This window comes from Papio anubis, chromosome 9 (genome assembly GCF_008728515.1).
Source record: "Papio anubis isolate 15944 chromosome 9, Panubis1.0, whole genome shotgun sequence".
Classification (NCBI taxonomy): domain Eukaryota; kingdom Metazoa; phylum Chordata; class Mammalia; order Primates; family Cercopithecidae; genus Papio; species Papio anubis.
This window is the reverse complement of record NC_044984.1, coordinates 111,149,209-111,168,042: the sequence shown is the minus strand read 5'-3', so window position 1 is coordinate 111,168,042 and position 18,834 is coordinate 111,149,209. Positions and strand designations below refer to the sequence as shown.

The following is an 18,834-nucleotide window of genomic DNA, read 5'->3' as shown; positions in this document are numbered from 1 at the left end:
CCCAGGTTCAAGCAATTCTCCTGCCTCAGCCTCCAGAGTAGCTGGGACTACAGGTGTGTGCCACCATGCCTGGCTAATTTTTGTAGTTTTTTTTTTTTTTTAAGTAGAGACAGGGTTTCGCCATGTTGGCCCGGCTGGTCTCGAACTCCTGACCTCAGGTGATCTGCCTGCCTCAGCCTTCTAAAATGCTGGGATTACAGGCGTGAGCCACTGCCCCTGGCTACTATGATATCCATTTTAGACATGAGAAACACCAAGGCTCAGAGAGACAGTGACTGACCCATGGGGGGTCAAGAATGCTGCTGAAATTCACATGCAGGATATTGTGATGTTACACTATACTGGATTTGGCATGTCTACATTTTGCTAAGGAAACCAAGGCTCAGAGAGGTGAAATAACGTGCCCAAGTCCACCCAGCTACTAAGAGGCAGAGGTGAGATTGAAACCCAGGTTTGGCTGACTCTGGTCTTAACTGGATTGCTCCCCAGAGACCCATGCCAGAGACCCACGGACTGCCCATGGGGAAGGGTCCTGCTCTCCCCAGCCTCAGTCTCCAATGGTCCCGCCTGAGCCCCGCTCACCTGGCACAGGAGAATCAGAGGCTCTCGGAACTCAGCCTGACAAATGGCACAGATGTCACCGGCTTCTGTGCACTGCTGCCCAGTGGCTCGGACTCCATAGTTCTGTTTGAGGGAGGGGAGAGGCAAATATAGCTATGGACACTCTTGGGAGCCATGCCCTCAGGAGCACTGTGATATCTGTGGGCTGAGGAAGGGGCCACTGCTGTTTCCAGCTCCTAATTCCCCATACCTCAGTGGGGACCACCTGAAGCCAACTCACCTGAGAGGTGCAGAGAAGCTTCAGGGCTTTCCTAACTCCGCCCACGCGTCCACAGATGTCGAAGGACTGAAAGGAGAGCAGGGTGGTGGCTGAAAAGTACCCAAGGAGCTCTCGTAACCCCTGCATAATCACCTCACCCCATCCCCTCACCCTCCATCCATTTTTGATTCAGAACATTTTTAGGGCCCCTCTTCCCATTTGCACTTCTTCCTTCCCAACAGTGTTGCATGGCTTTTGTCTTGCTGCCTAACATCAACAGTTTCCCCTGCTACCTAGGCCAGAATAGCAAATATATAGCACATATAGTGCCTATTTCCCCTCCCAAGCCCAGGGCAGGCATTACTAATCGATCACAGCACTCTTACTCTGAGCACAGCCCACCCTGATAACCCTTCTCCATCTAGCACTCCAGTCAGCCACTGTGTTGATCAGAACCAGCAAGTAATCAGTACGCCCCAATGGCTGATACTGCGTGGATTGCCTGGCCAGTCCTGCTGGAAGGAAGGAGAGAGAAGAACTCATGCATCCTCCCAGGATTGTCTAAAGCTAGAAATGGAGAGCCAAAGAGAAAAAGAAGGATGTATGGATTTTTAGGGGGTAAAAAATCCTCTGATTTGTACTAATGATGAAAAGAAAAGCACTGCATACTAATTTGAGGAGTTGAGGGTGTGCAATTTAGCACGGATACTATTTTTGAGGTAAGAGAGATAGAAAACATTCGGTAGAAGTGTGGTTGGGAGCTTTTGGCTTTAGAGGCTGCCTGCCTGGGTTCAATGCTTGTTCTGTTGTCTTTACCTGAGTGATCTTGGGCGAGTAACCTCAGTTTCTAACCTCCCTGAACCTCAGTTCCTTAACTTGTAAAATGGGAATAATGGGGGCCAGGTGGGGTGGCTCATGCCTGTCATCCCAGCACTTTGGGAGGCTGAGGCGTGTGGATCACTTGAGGTCAGGAGTTCGAGACCAGCCTGGCCAACATGGTGAAACCCCATCTCTACTAAAAATACAAAAATTAGCCAGGTATAGTGGTGAATGCCTATAATCGCAGCTACCAGAGAGGCTGAGGCATGAGAATCGCTTGAACCCAGGAGGCGGAGGTTGCAATAAGCCGAGATTTTGCCACTGCACTCCAGCCTGGGCAACAGAGCGAGACTCGGTCTAAAAAAAAAAAAGGGAGTAATAATAGTATGTACCTTGAAGGGTTTGTGAAGATGACTATTGGAAAGAATATCATATGGTGAGCTTCATAGGTGAGAAATTAGGGTAGATTAAACCAGAAAAAATACTGATACATGTTACAATGTGGATGAACCTCAAAAATACAATGTTAAATGAAAATGCCAGACACAAAAGGGCACCTATTACATGATTCTGTTTATATGAAACATTCATAATAAGTATATTGATAGAGACAGAAAAAGAAGATTTGTGGTTGCCAGGGTCTGTGGGAAGGGGAAGTTGGAAGAATGGGGAGTGACTGCTTAATGGGTACAAGGTTTCTTTTCAGGATGATGAAAATGTCTTGGAACTAGACAGAGGTGGTGGTGGTTGCGTGACGTTGTGAATCCGCTCAATGTCATTTAATTGTACACTTTAAAATAGTTACTGGAGGCTGGGCGAGGTGGCTCACGCCTGTAATCCCAGCACTTTGGGAGGCAGAAGTGGGCAGATCACTTGAGGTCAGGAGTTCAAAACCAGCCTGGCCAACATGGTGAAACCCCGTCTCTACTAAATATACAAAAAATTAGCTGGGCGTAGCGGTGGATACCTGTAGTCCCAGTTATTTGGGAGGCTGAGGCAAGAGAATCACTTGAACCCAGGAGCAGAGGTTGCAGTGAGCCAAGATTGCGCCACTGAACTCCAGCCTGGGCAACAGAGTGAGACTCTATCTCAAAACAGTTCGTGGTTAATTTCATGTCGTGTGAATTTTCCCTCAATTAAAATAAATAAAGAAATAAATCAGCATGGGTGCTCTAGGCTCCCCCAGGGCCCCCTGAGGCCTTACTGAATGGGGCCCTCCTTAGGCTGGCCCTCCAGCCTTGGGGCCACCTCACCTTGCAGAGGCTGTAGAGAACGATCAGGACCCCTCCCAGGAAGTAGCTGTTGGAGGAGTCGTCACCCATGATGTATTTGTACCACAGCTGGATGGGGACAAGGGATCGGAACAGCTGGCTCAGCTCCTCGATGACCAGATAGAACTTTCCCTGCAACCACACGGAGAACATCAATTATTATTAGCAGTAAAGACCCAAAGGACCTGGCTGGGGGGCTTCCTGCCCCGGGTAGTGATGACATTCCAGGTCACAGGCAGGCCATTAATCAGCTCTGGAAAGCACTCAGGCCAGCTCCTAATGGGGCTGCGATATGGCCAGGGAGACGCGGCCCCTGCCCGCTGCCCTCACCTGCCACCCAGCAGCCCAGAAGATCAAAGTGCCCAGGATTGAGGATCGAGTTTCAGGGTAGGAGAAACTCTACACCTTCGGGCAGAGGGCTGGAGAGTGGGTCACCCTCTGGGTCTCGCAGCAGCTTGGAGGGCTCAAAGCCCAAGGTGGGGGCACAGTCCCTGCCCTCCGCATCCAGGCCATCCTCATCTTTAGAGGGCTGACTCGAGCATCACAGCGACTGCTCTCAGGGGCCCAGGCAGGATGGGCACAGAATGCAGGTAAGCCCAGGCCATAAGGCCCAAAGCAGGGAGATACGTGTCCTTCCTAGCTCTACCACCTGCTCTCTTCCAAGGAGGCAGGATGAATACCTAGTTGTGTTGAGAGAAAACAGGGGCCGGGTGTGGTGGCTCATGCCTGTAATCCCAGCACTTTGGGAGGCTGAGGCAGGTGGATCACTTAAGGTCAGGAGTTCGAGACCAGCCTGGCCAACATGGCGAAACCCCAACTCTACTAAAAATACAAAAATTAGTAGCTGGGCGTGGTGGTGCACCGGTAATCCCAGCTACTCAGGAGGCTGAGGCAGGAGAATTGCTTGAACTTGGAGGCGGAGGTTGCAGTGAGCCAAGATCACACCACTGTATTTCGGCCTGGGCAACAGAGTGAGACTCCATCTCAAAAAAAAAAAGAACACGACTTAGGTACTCACACTGGGCTGGGATTGAACCTGACCTTGCTGGATGTTCATGACCCTTAGTTTCCCCATCGACAGAGTGGGAATCAGAACTCCCACCTTATGGGGTTGCTTTGAGGATTAAAGGAGATGAACAGGATAAGCACCTAGCATTATTCCTGGAGAAAAATCCTATTTATCTTCCTTCCCTTGACCTTGGACAAGTCCCTCAAGCTTTCTGTGGCCTGTGTTGTGAAATGGAGATGAAAATAAGCCCAGTCTGTAGTGTCGAATAAAGTTGAATACCTACCTCCTTTATGACCCAGCAACTCCAGTCTGAGCTATTTACCCCAGAGAAATGAAACATGTGTCCACATGTATGCCAATGCCCTTAGTGGCTTCATTCATAAAATCCCCAAACTGGAAGCAGCCCAGACGCCCATCAATGGAAGAACAGATAAACAAACGATCGTGTACTTATACAACAGGATACTGCCCAGCAATAAGAATACATGAATGCCTAACGTTTGCGATGACATGGGTGAATGTCACAAACATTATGTCCAATCAAAGAAGACAGTCATGGAAGGGTATTTGTTGCATAATTCTGGTTTATACTAAGTCCTAGAATAGGTAACACTAATCTGAGATAATAGAAATCAGATCCCTGGTTGTCTGGGGTAAGGGGTGGGGAGAACTGACTGCAAGGAGGTGTCAGGAAATTTTGGAAAGGGATAGAATGATATATATATATATATATATATATATATATATATATATTTTTTTTTTTTTTTTTTTTGAGACAAGGTCTTGCTATGTTGCCCAGGCTGGAGTGCAGTTGTGCAACTATGGCTCACTGCAGCCTTGATCTCCCAAGTTCAAGCGATTCTTCCACCTCAGACTCCCAAGTAAATGGGACTACGGGTACACGCCACCACATCTGGCTAATTTTTTTGTATTTTTAGTAAAGACAGAATTTCACGATGTTGCCCAGGCTGGTCTCGAACTCCTGAGCTCAAGCAATCTGCCCCTCGTCAGCCTCCCAAAGTGTTGGAATTATTGGTGTGAGCTGCTGCACCTGGCCTAGAAATATGAAATATTTTATATCTTGATTGGGATGGGGGACACATGGGTGTGCACATTTGCCAAAACTAATTGAAATATACACTCCTAATATATGCAATTTATTGTATTTAAATCCTGCTTCTTTTTTTTTTTTTTTTTTTGAGACGGAGTTTTTGCTCTGTAGCCCGGGCTGGAGTGCAGTGGCCGGATCTCAGCTCACTGCAAGCTCCGCCTCCCGGGTTCCCGCCATTCTCCTGCCTCAGCCTCCGGAGTAGCTGGGACTACAGGCGCCCGCCACCTCGCCCGGCTAGTTTTTTGTATTTTTAGTAGAGACGGGGTTTCACCGTGTTAGCCAGGATGGTCTCGATCTCCTGACCTCGTGATCCACCCGTCTCGGCCTCCCAAAGTGCTGGGATTACAGGCTTGAGCCACCGCGCCCGGCCTAAATCCTGCTTCTATAAAGCTGATTAAATCAAACAAACAACCCTGCCCCAAGCATCCATATCTGTAAAAATATGAATAATCTTTACGCCAACAATTTTATGTCCGGCAATTTACCCTACCAAAATAATCAGAGATATGTGCAAAGATGTGCCTATAAGAATGGTCACTATAGCATTCTTTGTAATACTAAAGAAAAAAAAGAGTAACAAACAAGATGTACAAAAAAGGGTCTGATTATGTTAGAGATCTGTAATGGAAAGCCATACAGCCATTAAAAATGTATCCTGAAGAAATAGCAACTTCATGGTGAAGAAAGCAAACATACATCATATTAATCAGGTGATAAAGGTTAACATCCCCAGTGAGAGGTCATTTTGACATCCTGAACCCTCTGACATGATGTCCTGAAAAGACACAGTATCACTTCTGTGGTACTGTCGCCAAAACTCAGCAACGAATTCTAATCTAATCATGAGAAAACAAGAGACAAATCCAAGAGACATGGATCTCTCTCTCTCCTTTTTTTTTTTTTTTGGTTTTGTAGAGAGATGAGGTCATGCTGTGTTGTCCAGGCTGGTCTCAAACTCCTGGGCTCAATGGATCCTCCCACCTCAGGCTCCCAAAGTGCTGGGATTATAGGCATGAGCCATTGCACCTGGCCCCAAGTTGAAGGGGCCCAACACTCTTGAAAAATGTCAAGATCATGAGAGACAAAGAGAAGACCAAGGAATGTGAAGTTGGAGAGAATTAAGGAGACATGACAAGTAATGTAACATGGGATCTTGGATTCAATCCTATTCTTTCTCTCTCTCTTTTTTTTTTTTTTTTTTTTTTTTTTTTTTTTTAGACAGAGTCTTGCTCTTTCACCCAGGAAGGCTGGAGTGCAGTGGTACAATCTCAGCTCACTGCAACCTCCGCCTCTCAGGTCAAGCAATTCTTCTGCCTCAGGCTCCCAAGTAGCTGGGATTACAGGTGCACACCACCACGCCTGGCTAATTTTTGTATTTTTAATAGAGATGGGGTTTCACCACGTTGGCCAGGCTGGTCTTGAACTCCCGACCCCAGGTGATACACCTACTTCGGCCTCTCAAAGTGCTAAGATTACAGGCATGAGCCACCGCGCCCAGCCCTGATTCAATCCTATACTGTAAAAAAAAGTCAATAGGCCAGGTGCAATGGCTGACGCCTGTAATCCCAGCACTTTGGGAGGCTAAAGTGGGAGGATCCCTTGAGCCCAGGAGTTCAAGACCAGCCTGGACAATATAGAATGACCTTGTGTCTACAAAAAATCAAAAGATTATCTGGGAGTGGTGGTGAGTTCCTGTGGTCCCAGCTACTTGAGAGGCTGAGGAACGAGGATGACTTGAGCCCAGAAGTTCGCGGCTGCAGTGAGCTATGATTGTGCCACTGCACTCCAGCCTGGGTGACAGAGTAAGACCCTGTCTCACAAACAAAATTGAAAAACAAAATAATGTCAATGGGGCAACTGGCAAAATGTGAATAAGGTCTTTAGTTTAGTTAATAGTAACAGTATTGATGTTCATTTCCTGCCCTTGCTAATTGGACTCTGGTATATCAGATATCAACATTAGGGGAAGAGGAGTGAAGGGTATATGGGAACTCTCAGTATTACTTTTGCAACTTTTCTTTAAGTCTAAAATTATCTCAAAATTAAAAGTTAAAAAAGAAATCATCCTGATGAAAGATATCATTTGACCCAAGCAAATGCTCATATTATTGTTCCAAATGGAAATAATAGAGACTGCAAAAAAAAAAAATACTCATTCTTTTTGTGTTTTTCTGCTCTCTCCAGATTTTTTATACTGAGCATGTGATATGTTTAAATTAGAGGGGAAATGAGTCTGGATGTGGTGGCTCACACCTGTAATCCCAGCACTCTGGGAGGCCGAGGTGGGCAGATCTCTTGAGGCCAGGAGTTCAACACCAGTCTGGCCAACATGGTGAAATGCTATCTCTACCAAAAATACAAAAAATAGCCGGGTTTGGTGGCACATGCCTATAATCCCAGCTACGTGAGTGGCTGAGGCGTGAGAATCACTTGAACCCAGGAGGTAGAGGTTGAAGTGAGCCAAGATCACATCATATGCGTGGCATGTGGACAGAGACTTTATAGCCACCTTTTATATTCCATCTTGATCGGCTGGGCACAGGTCACTCAGAAGAGGATTCCTTGGAGCACATATACCCACATCTACCAAGGACCAAGAAAGGGCATCCAGTCATCACTCACCACCCGCCTGATTTTTGTGACTAGTTGGCCACCTCCAGTTGTGAGGTCATTGTTTCTCAAAGGGCCCTCCTTTCCCCTCCTGACTCCCACCAGTCCCTGAGTCCCAGAAAGATCCCCTGGAGGGAGATGCTGGTTTCCCTCTGGAACCTTTGGGAAGATGGGGGTGATTGGAGAACAGAGATGTAGGGGGTGGCCACCATGCTTGTTTTACATGGACAAGAGCATGATGGATGCTGGACCAATGGACAGCAACTCAATGGATGGCCAGGGCTAATCAAGCCAGTCCATATCCTGCTGCAGATCCCAGGATCTGCAGAATACCCATGATTTGAACTCTGATTTCCTGAACCACCCACCCTCAGCTGCCCCATGCCTCCCTCATGTCTCCCAAATTGCTCTCACACAGGGTCTCTCAACTCAACTCTTGCATGTTCCATCTTACCCAGGACCAAATTGTCCAACCTCTCTCAACTGCCAGTCTTGACCTACTGTTTTTTTTTTTTTTTTCCACTTAAAACATTGTGTTTTTTAGAGATGGGGTCTATGTATGTTGCCCAGGCTGGTCTCCATCTCTTGGGCTCAAGTGATCCTCCTGCTACCTTGGCTTCCTGAGTCCCCTGCAGGGACTACAGATGTGAGCTGTAGTCCCTACATGGGACTACATGCCTGGCCTTAACCTACTTTTGTCACTCTTCCCTACATTCAGCGCATCCCTATATAACTCTTCTTTCCTTCCTTCCTTACCTTTCTTTCTTCTACCCATCTGTGTTTCCTTTCTTCCTTCCCTCCCTTCCTGCCTCTTATCCATTGATGCTGTCTTCCTTCCCTTTCCTCTGCCCTTCCCTCCCTCGCCCGCTCCCTTTCTTCTTCCCTCCCTTCCTTGCTTTCATTTCTGGACACCTACTATGCACCAGACACAGTGCCAGGCTCTGGTGAAACTAAGATAACTAAGACCTCATCTCTGTCATTAGGAAGCTTGCTACCCAATGAGGAAGACCATCACTAAGCAAACTACTATAATACAGTGTAGTAGAACTCTGCTAGAGGTAAATGGGAGGGAGCCCCAGAATTGAGGCATGGGATGTGGGGTGGGAAACTGATCAAGAAAGTCTAAGAGAAGTTATCTTTCCAGCCACCCAAAGTGTGATCCATGAACCAGCACCATCGGCATCGCCTGGGAGCTGGTTAGAAATGCAGGCTCTTAGGCCTCACCCCAGACCTCCTGAAATAGAATGTACAATTTAATAAGGTCCCCAGGTGACCCGAGTGCACATCCGAGTTTGAGAAGCACTACTTTAATGGATGTCTAAGAGCCAAACTGGTGAAGACATGAGGGCAGGCAAGGGAGGAAGGGTGTTCCAGAGCCAACAGGTGAAGGAAAAGATGGTTAATGGTCTGGGCACCATCTTGGTAGGCAGCCTCCTGCTTGGGCTGCCTGGTCTCATGACAGGTAAGGACACGGCTACCCCATGAAAGGTCCCTGTGACTCTGGGAGCCCCTGCCTGCTGGCGTCTGGCTGATTCTGGTCCCCTCTCTGTCCTTCCTTGTAGGCCAGTCTCAACAACCAGTCTGGGTTGGTGGTAAAGAGCACAGCCCCAGGAGCCAAAGAGGCTGCGATCAGACCCAGGATTGTCACCTGCCACCTTATGTTTAGTTTTGGTCACTGTCTTTGGATCTTCCAATTCTCAGGCCCCTTAGCTGCAGGCTGGTTTCTGGGCCAAATCCCAAACTTCCCACTTGCTACTGGGTGGCTCTGAAACAAGTGTTGGCAAACTTTTTCTACAAAGAACCAGGTAGTGAATACTTAGGCTTTGCAGGCCATAAGGTCTCTGGTGCTACTACTCACCTCTGTCACTGCAGTAGGAAAATAGCCTCGGACAACAGGTAAGTGAATGGGTGTGGCTGTGTTCCAATAAAATTTTATTTATAAAAACAAGTAGCAGGACGTATTTGGCCTGTAGCCTGTAGTTTTCTGACCTGTGGTCTGTTCTACCAGAATCTAGATAAGTCATGATGGGGATTCTAACACATCCCCAGGATTTCCCAGAAGGCTCTGATACCAGCTTCTTTCCCTGTCTTTTAGTTGCTTAATGACACTAAGCTCTTCCTTAGCAGATGGAATAGTGGTCCCTCTACTCTTTGCTGAGCTAACATCTATTCATCTTTTGGGTATCAGCTAACTGTCACCGCCTACAAAAAGCCTTCCCTGATTCCTCTTTAACTGAATTAGGTGCTCCTGTTGTGTACGCCCTTGAAGACTCCCCTAAACAACTCCTTTTTTTTTTTTAGATGGAGTCTCACCCTGTTGCCCAGGCTAGAGTGCAGTGGCATGATCTTGGCTCACTGCAGCCTCCACCTCCTGGGTTCAAATAATTCTCCTGCCTCAGCCTCCTGAGTAGCTGGGATTACAGGTACCCACTGCCAGACCCAGTTAATTTTTTGTATTTTAGTAGAGATGGGGTTTCACCCTGTTGCCCAGGCTGGTCTCGAACTCCTGACATCAGGTGCTCCACCCGCCTCAGCCTCCCAAAGTGCTGGTTACAAGTGTGAGTCACCATACCCAGCCCCTAAATCACTCCTTCAAAGCATTTTTCACAATATTAAAAAAATTGTTTTACTGTCCATCCCTCCCACTGGACTGTGAGCCCCTTATGGGAGAAAATAATTTGGTTCTGGGTGTATTCCCAGCATCCAGCAGGTAGTAGGTGCTCATGTAACAGAGGAGACCTCTTGAAGCTGAAGATTCCATCCTCATTACTCAAGTCAACTTCCTACAGTTTGCTGATGGAGGAGAGTTGAAATGCTGAAGAGAGAATATCTCTTTATAAGCAAGCACTGATGTCACAGCAAATAAAATTAAGAGAGTGACAGCTTATGTGGTACCCCGTTAAAGGTAGCAATTAGCTGCCAGGGGGGTGGGCCACTTTGAAAAGGAGATCAAACCACCAAGGAAAACTGGGCATATCCCAGCAAAACCATCTCTCTCTAATTAAGCAGTTTTATAATTCCAGGTTTCTTAAGCATGTTATTTCTGACGACCACCAAATGGGATGTGTGGTTTCTCTGGGGCGTTAGAGAACAAGGAGTCAGATTATGAGCTGTCTCGCCTCCCTGCCACCATGAAGGGGAAACAGTAGCAATTGTTGCAGGACGTGCTTGGGCATGGATGGTTCTCTGCTTGGATTCAGATAAAGGGGGTGGGAGTGTCGAGTTGGGAAGGCAGATTCTATTCCGACTTCCTCACTGCCAAGATGAGGGGTGGGACAAGAAGAGAAATGGGAAATATCGAAACAACAGAGGGCTGGCTCCAGAAGCGGGTGGGAAATGAAGGAGAGTAGGATGCTGAGAAGCAGAAGAAATGAACAGAGAGGAGAATTTTTTAGAAGAACGCACCGACGTGGGAAAGATGATTTGAAGACTTACGGGAGTGGGGAGGAAGGGAGGAGGAGAGACGTAATCAGGTATCTGTCAGCAGCTTCAATGTATGAAAAATGCACAGAGATGAAACCTGTATCTGTATCAAGATGAATAATGACTATTTATATAGCTTTGCCTGTTTACAAATCTCTTTCATACAAATTTTTTCATCTGTGGAGGCAGGACAGCCTAGTGGTTTAAAGGCATAGGATTTGGGATTCTAAGGTCAGATCTATCACCTACTAAATTGGTTGATTTGGCACAATAATTTAACTTCTACGTCCCTCAGTTTCTTCATCTGTAAATGGGGTTGAATACACACACACGTTCATACATATATACACACATACATATAGATATGCATGCAGTGGTGTGCTGGCAAACTAGGTCTCTGGGGGAAAGAAAAGGCCCTAATTTGTGTTTGCCAGTTTCTGTGGTATAAATGTTCTCACAAGGCCAACTTCAAGCTACCAATGATTTAACAACTGTTTGCAAATTTCCTGAAAATTTAACCATTGGCTCTCACATGTCAGTAAAACCTGTATTCAACACACCGAGGTGATCTTATGATTAAATAAGCCAATAAATCTAAAACACAGGTACATGAGAAGGGCCCAGTACATGATATAGCTATTACTGGCCCTCATGATAATCCAGAAATGTGGCCATTATGTTATTGCTGCCCTATTTTAGAGATGAGAAAATGCAGGCTCAAAATAACTAAGGCGAACTAGAATTAAGGCAGAAGGGATATCTGGGACTTCCAAGCCTAGGCCTTAAGAGATCAGGAAGCTTTCACTTCCTTCTGCTTGTTCTCCCTCCTCCAGCCGCCATGTTTGTGGGAAGCCCAAGCTCTAAGGAGAGACCCAGTGAAGAGGACACATGGAAGAGGAGCAGCTCTGAGACTAACTGGAGGAGCAACATGGAAACCAGCCAACGGTGAGAACTGAGGCTCTGGATATAGGACCTTAAGAAGGCCATCCCTGCCATTGCAGCTGATGCATCAGACCTGGGAGTGAAGATGCCATGTTGGATAGTCCAGCCCCAGCAGATATCATGGGGAGGAGAGACAAGCTGTACCCAGTGTGTCCTGACTGGACTCCTGACCTGCAAAATTGTGAGAATTAAATGGTTCTTTCAAGTCAACAACAACAACAACAACAAAAACTAAGGTACCCATCTAAGGCTACTCAGCTCGTGGTATAGACTGAACTGTGCCCACCTCAAGTTCTTTTGTTGAAGCCCTAATCCCTAATGCCATGGTGTTTAAAGATAAGGCCTCTGAAAGGTAATTAGGTCATGAGAGTAGAGCTCTCATGATGGGATTAGTTCCCTTATAGGAAGAGACATGGGAGATCTCTCTGCCACTCAAGGACACAGTGAGAAGACAGCCTTCTGCAAGCCAGGAAGAGGGTCTTCACCATTAACACAATTATAAGTGTCATGTAGCAACTTCAGAGAAGCTTTCACCTTATTCTTCCCCACTCTCTCTATCCTACTGTCTGGAACTTGGATGTGATGGCTGGTACTCTTGCCACCATCTTGGACCATGAGGAGGAATCCTACCCTCTAGGGTTGGTGAAACAGTGGGCTGGAAGGTGTCATATTCCCAGGGTTGAACCGCTTATCTTTGGCCTTTACATGAGAAAGAGATACATTTTTTTAAAATTTAAGTCTTATTATTTTGGATTCTTTGCTGTTACTATTTGATTCCAGTCTTAACTAATAGAAAAGGTGTGGGACTCGGCAGGTAACCAAGAAGTATTTGCTGAATGAGCAATGGATAAATGAGAGGGCAAACTAATGGCCTTGTGCTTCGAAACACCTGGGTTTCCCACAGGCATGGCTCATAGAGAGCTCTGATGATGAAGATACTAGGAATGGGAGTCTATACATAACAAATATTCTAGAAAATGATGAGGTGGCCAGGCGTGGTGGCTCACGCCTGTAATCCCAGCACTTTGGGAGGCCGAGGCGGGCAGATCACAAGGCCAGGAGATGGAGACCATCCTGGCTAACACGGTGAAACCCCGTCTCTACTGAAAATACAAAAAAATTAGTCGGGTGTGGTGGCGGGCGCCTGTAGTCCCAGCTACTCGGGAGGTTGAGGCAGGAGGATGACCTGAGTCCAGGGAAGTCGAGGCTGCAGTGAGCATGATCGTGCTTCTAAACTCCCGCCTGGGTGACACAGTAAGACTGTCTTTAAAAACAAACACCTCCCTCAAAAACAAAAGAAACAGGGAATTTCAAAGTCTTAGAAAAACAAAAGGTAAAACATCTCATTAAAATTTTTATGTTGATTACATGTTGAAATAATATTTTGGACACATTAGGCTAAATAAAATAGAGTATTAAAATTAAAGTCACCTGTTCCTTTCTAGTTAATGTGACTACTAGAACATTTAAAATCGTCTGTGTGACTCCCCTTATATTTCTGTTGGACAGCTCTGTTGATACTTTGATCTGAGTGATTACATACGTTTGCAAAAATCCACTGAGCTTTATAATTAGGGCTCTCCACAATATATAAGTTATGCCTCAATACAAAAGAAAAAGGAAAAAAGGCAAGAGAAGGGCGAGCCAGGATAGAAAGAAGCGCAGCAGGTAGGGGGCGGGGCCAGCGGGGCGGGGCCGGCGACCGCGCGTTCCCTGGCAACGGGTGCTGCCGGTGACGTCACCACCCGCCGGCGGCCATTAATCCCCCTCCCGGCGGCGCGGGCTGGCCCGGCCGCTTGCCTCCTCCTCCCCCGGGCCCGGATGAGATCATCGCGTCGGGCGGCCGGCTGTCCCCGCGCTCCCAACAAATCGACTCCTCGGCGAGCGCCGGCATCTCATGATCTCATGGCCCCGCGGGACGGCGCCGGCCGATGAGGTCACAGCCCCGCGCCCCGGGCCGCCCAGTTCTGCGCGCCACGGGCTCCGGGTCGGGCCTCCGGGAGTCCCGCGCGGGTACCAGGCCCCCAGCATGAAGCTCTTAGCCCACAAAGGAGGTCGCAGTTTGCGAAGGGCAAAGCTGCCTTTTCCATCCTTTTGACGCATCTTTGCGCGTCCACTCCCCGCTGTCTTATTTGAACATTTCACCCCGAAGACCCCGTGTCCAGCAGGGAGTGACCTCATCAGCTCCCCTAAACTTGAAGTCAGGGGCCAGGCGACGCGACTTGCCTGCAGGATTTCACAGCTGCTGGGTAAAGGAAGTTCTGGAGCTGTGTCTTACAAAGAAAGGGGATCAGAGGGATAAAGGAATCTGCCCAAGGTTACCCACCTAGGGAAGGGTGGCGCAGGAACCCGGACCTCCATGATGTGAATGAGCCCTTTGACTGCCTTTTTCTTCCCCTTACTTGTACCCCAAACCTCTGCACGTTTGCCCCAGTGCATCTTTGCTCTGGTGGAAATAGTGGTAACGGTCCCACTTGCGGCGTGCCCCCGTTACACTGGGCACTGTTCCACATGACAGACCACTGGAGAGGAATTATACGGACCATATTACACATGAGAACACAAGGCTAGGAGAGGTCAAGTTACTTGCTGCAGAATTGGGACTTGTACCCAGGTCACTTGACTCTACAGCACAGCCTTTCAATTCCTTGATACCACCTTCCCCAGAAAAAGAGGAAGGCTTCCTGTTGACAGTGATACACCCTCCTTTCTCTCTTCTCTCTCCGACAGGGTCGCCATCAAACCCAGTTGAAGAGGGTCCAGTGAGCTTGGTAGAGGCTTCACAGCTCACTTGCCAGCAGCAGATTTCTCCCATCACTTAAGAGACTATCACTCACACCACTCCTTTGCAGATCTCCAGCAGCATATACAGCCAGGAACGACAGGAGGAAGGGACATGACATTTACTGAACGGCAGTGCTGAACCAGGCACTGAGCCAGGGCCTGTCACTAAGGGCAAAGCTGGGAGGGATATCACCAGCCCTGGTTTGCAGACGAAAAAGCGGAATTTATGTATTTATTTTTTTTGAGACAGGGCCTTGCTCTGTCACCCAGGCTGGAGTGCAGTGGTGCGATCACAGCTCACTGCAACCTTGACTTCCTGGGCTCAAGCAATCCTCCCCCCTCAGCCTCCCGAGTAGCTGGGACCACAGGTGTGTGCCACCATGCCCCAGATAATTTTTAAAGGACTTTTTTTGTAGAGATGAGGTCTCCCTGTGTTGCCCAGGCTGGTAATTTTTTTTTTTTTTTTTTAAACCATAGTCAGATGTCAAGGAAGTAAGTACAGGTTTCAGCTCAAATGTCCATCCCACAGAGAAAGCCCTTTCCCATTTCCTAAACGAATTCTCCATGAATTGTTTTTATTTTTTTCTAGTGCTTGTTGAAACTTGAAGTTCTATATTTGTGTGTTGATGTAGTTTCATGGTGATTTCCCCAATGAAATGAGAGCAGGGACTCTGTTTTGGTCTGTTTCTTTCATTTATCATCTTATCCCCACACCTTTGCAGTGCCTGTCATAATATGACACTGAAATATTTTTTGAGGAAATGCAAAGAATTGGTGGCTTAGGATGGTGAGCAGGGCTGATGTTCAAAACTCAGGTGTGTTTGAGTGTAAAGTGTGGGCTTACTCCATACTTTCTAGGAAGTTTAAGCCCTTTGCTACATATACTTTACTTACAGTAAAGTCCCTGTGGTGCTTTTCAGAGCCTATTAATTCTTAAGTGTACTACAGTAGTGACAAGTTTGGCATTCTGGTTTCCCTATCAGTAGCGTCCTCTGTTGGTAGCTGAGAGGAGAGGGAAATCAGAGGAACTTAGTAGGAAATTAGGCGTGGAAGGGACAAGGTTATACATGCTTATGCTCTGACCTTTAATAATAGCAAGGAAGAAGACATAAAAACTACAAAAATCAGGCTGGTGCAGTGGCTCATGCCTGTAATCCCAGCACTTTGGGAGGTTGAGGCATGAGGATCGCTAGAAGCCAGGAGTTCAAGACTAGCCTGAGAGACATCATGAGACCTCCTGTCTCTATTTAAAAAACAAAAGCAGTCCAGATGTGGTGGCTCACAGCTGTAATCCCAGTACTTTGGGAGGCTGAGGCAGGCAAATCACTTGAAGACCAGCCAGGCCAACATGGTGAAACTCCGTCTCTACTAAAACTACAAAAATTAGTTGGGCATGGTGGTACGCGCCTGTAGTTGTAGCTGTTTGGGAAGTTGATGCATGAGAATTGCTTGAACCGAGAAGGTGGAGGTTGCAGTGAGCTGAGATCGTACCACTGTATTCTAGCCTGGGCGACAGAGCGAGACTCTTTCTCAAAAAACAAAACAAAACAAAAACAAAAAAACTACAAAGGCCAGACACAAGGAAAACAAACAAATGGTAGTCATGAAACTGTTTTCTTATGGGCAAAGGGAGGGAGGAAGATGGATGGAACCCAGGAGGTATACACAAGGGGTTTCTAAGAAACTAGCAGTTCTCTACTTTTTAAGCTGGGTGCACGAGTATTTGTTATTTTTTGTTTTTATACCTCATACATGTTATTTTTTTAAGGCCACAAGCTGAAATTTTGCTTACCCACTTTAAAAATAGACTATAACAACCCCATGACGGGGGAAATTGTTACTTCCACTTTGCAGATGAGAGAAACTGAGGCTCAGTTTCAGAGAAGTTCACCATTTTGCCTAAGCTTACAGAGCTCAGATATAGCAGAGGTGGGATTTGAATACAGGTCTCTGATGTCTGTACGGATGCTCTTACCCACAACATCTGCCACTAGATAACTGGACACTCATTATTAAAAACTAGAGCTGATGAAAATGTGTCATTTTCTTGCTCTCACCCCCAATTTCCTATAAAGATCCTCTCTCTGCAATTCTGGCAAGGAGGGGGAGGAAGAGGAGGAGGCCGCGATCGCCTCTGGTGCTATGGCCCCACGGGCCAGCTGGCAGAGTCCTTGGGGCCAGGCTGAGGCCCCATAGGAGTTGCTAGGCTGTGAGTAAAAATATTCCTGTTAACAGCAGCAGTGGGGCACCCAATTTCATTGGCCATGGTTCCCTTGATCTAAGAGCGTTGGCCCCATGAACAGGAAGGGCCCAGCCCACGTGCCCCAGCAACTGCATCAGCAGCTTCCCTGCACACAGGGCCCTGCTCCCCAGTACCCAGGAGAGGCCTCATTATAAGATGTTGATGATAAAGCCCATAGTGGCCTGGGACCCTGTTAGCTACAAAAAGGCGGTCTCTTCCCTCTGTCCTGGTCCCAGGTGGATGGATGAGCTTATCTGTCCCCGTGTCAGCTACAGTCTTCAGCACAAATGCTCTGGGCTAAACTGCCCAAGCCTGGCTGTTTCCCAAAACACTAGGGAGTGGAGGGAGACAGAAAAAGATGGGCGGAGGGTATCTCCTTTCCTGGTAGTCTAGAGCCCATGACTTCAAACTTGACAGACAGGGTCCTCAAGTGTGGATCTGTCCTGCTGGGAGGGCGACTTTGCCCAAGTCATATCACTTCTCTGGGCCTCAGTTTCCTCATTAGCAAAGTAGGGGATGTGGGAGGCTGAATAATGCCCTCCCCCCACCAAAGATGTCCATATCCCAATCCCCAGAACCTATGAATTTGTTACATTACAGGGCGAAAGGAATTTTGTGCACATGCAGATGTGATGAAATTAAGGCTCCTGAGATGGGGAGATTAGTCTAGGTGACCTGGACAGGCCTAATGTCATCACAAGGATCCTTATTAGAGGAAGGCAAAAGAGTCAGGGTAAAGGAAGACAATGAGGCAACAGACACAGAGGTTGGAGAGATGCACTTTAAAAATAGAGAAGGGGACCAGAGGCAAGGAAGGCAGGGAGCTTCTAGAAGCTAGAGAAGACAAGAAAATGGATTGTCCCCCAGCGCCTCCTAAAGGACTGGCACCTTGACTTTAGCCCAGTGACATGGATTTTGGACATTTGACCTCCAGCAGTATAAGATAATACGGTTGTGTTGTTTTAAGCCACAAGGTTTGTGGTTATTTGTTACAGTACCCACAGGAAACTAACACAGAGAAATAGTTAGACTGTCATCAGGGTAGCGTCAGGATGGCGTGGCTGGAGCATCTCTGGTGGGCTGGCTTCCATGGCAAGATGGGAGGAGGCCAGAGCACACCCAGGCCTGGGAGTGGCCTCTGAGCTGTGGTCCCCACCACCTCTTTGACTATATCTACTACTATGGGGACTGGCTACATCATTTATGATACCCTGTGTAAAATTAAAATGCAGGGCCCCTTGTTAACATACTAAGAATCTTGGTTGGGCGCAGTGGCTCACACCTGTAATCCCAGCACTTTGGGAGGTGGATGCAGGCGGATCACCTGAGGTCAGGAGTTCGTGACCAGCCTGTCTAACATGGTGAAACCCCGTTTCTACTAAAAATACAAAAAATTAGCTGGGCATGGCGGTAGACAGGTGAAACCCTGTCTCTACTAAAAATACAAAACTTAGCTGGGCGCGGTGGTGCATGCCTGTAATCCCAGCTACTCGGGAGGCTGAAGCATGAGAATCACTTGAATACAGGAGGCGGAGGTTGCAGTGAGCCGAGATTGCACTACTGCACACTCCAGCAGCCTGGGTAACAGTCATAAAATCATACGGCAACAGTGGAGCATTAAGCCAAGTGTTTGGGCCTTCTGCACAGGGTGCCTGCCCATGAAGTTGCCCTGCCCCTTCTTCTGCTCCAGCCACACTGGCTGATTGCTCCTTAACCTTGCCAAGCATATTTCCACCTCAGGGCCTTTACATATGCTGTTTCCCCAACCTGGAATCCTCTTCCCCACATATCCGCATGGCACAC

The 18,834-nt window shown here is 47.5% G+C and overlaps 1 protein-coding gene across 2 annotated transcripts in view; it reads right to left on the bottom strand.

The window, feature by feature from the left end:
* RNFT2 (ring finger protein, transmembrane 2) overlaps nt 1–18,834 on the bottom strand; it is a 107,567-nt gene that overhangs the window by 13,231 nt on the left and 75,502 nt on the right. The window contains exons 8-10 of one of the 2 annotated variants that reach the window (XM_009181789.4): nt 2,893–3,042; nt 842–907; nt 583–684 (exon numbers count right to left, since the gene is read on the bottom strand). In XM_009181789.4, the coding sequence (XP_009180053.1) occupies nt 583–684; nt 842–907; nt 2,893–3,042 (318 nt within the window). Of the gene's footprint in view, nt 1–143; nt 685–841; nt 908–2,892; nt 3,043–18,834 lie in introns of those variants that run through there. The other variant, XM_009181788.3, reaches the window with a different exon arrangement.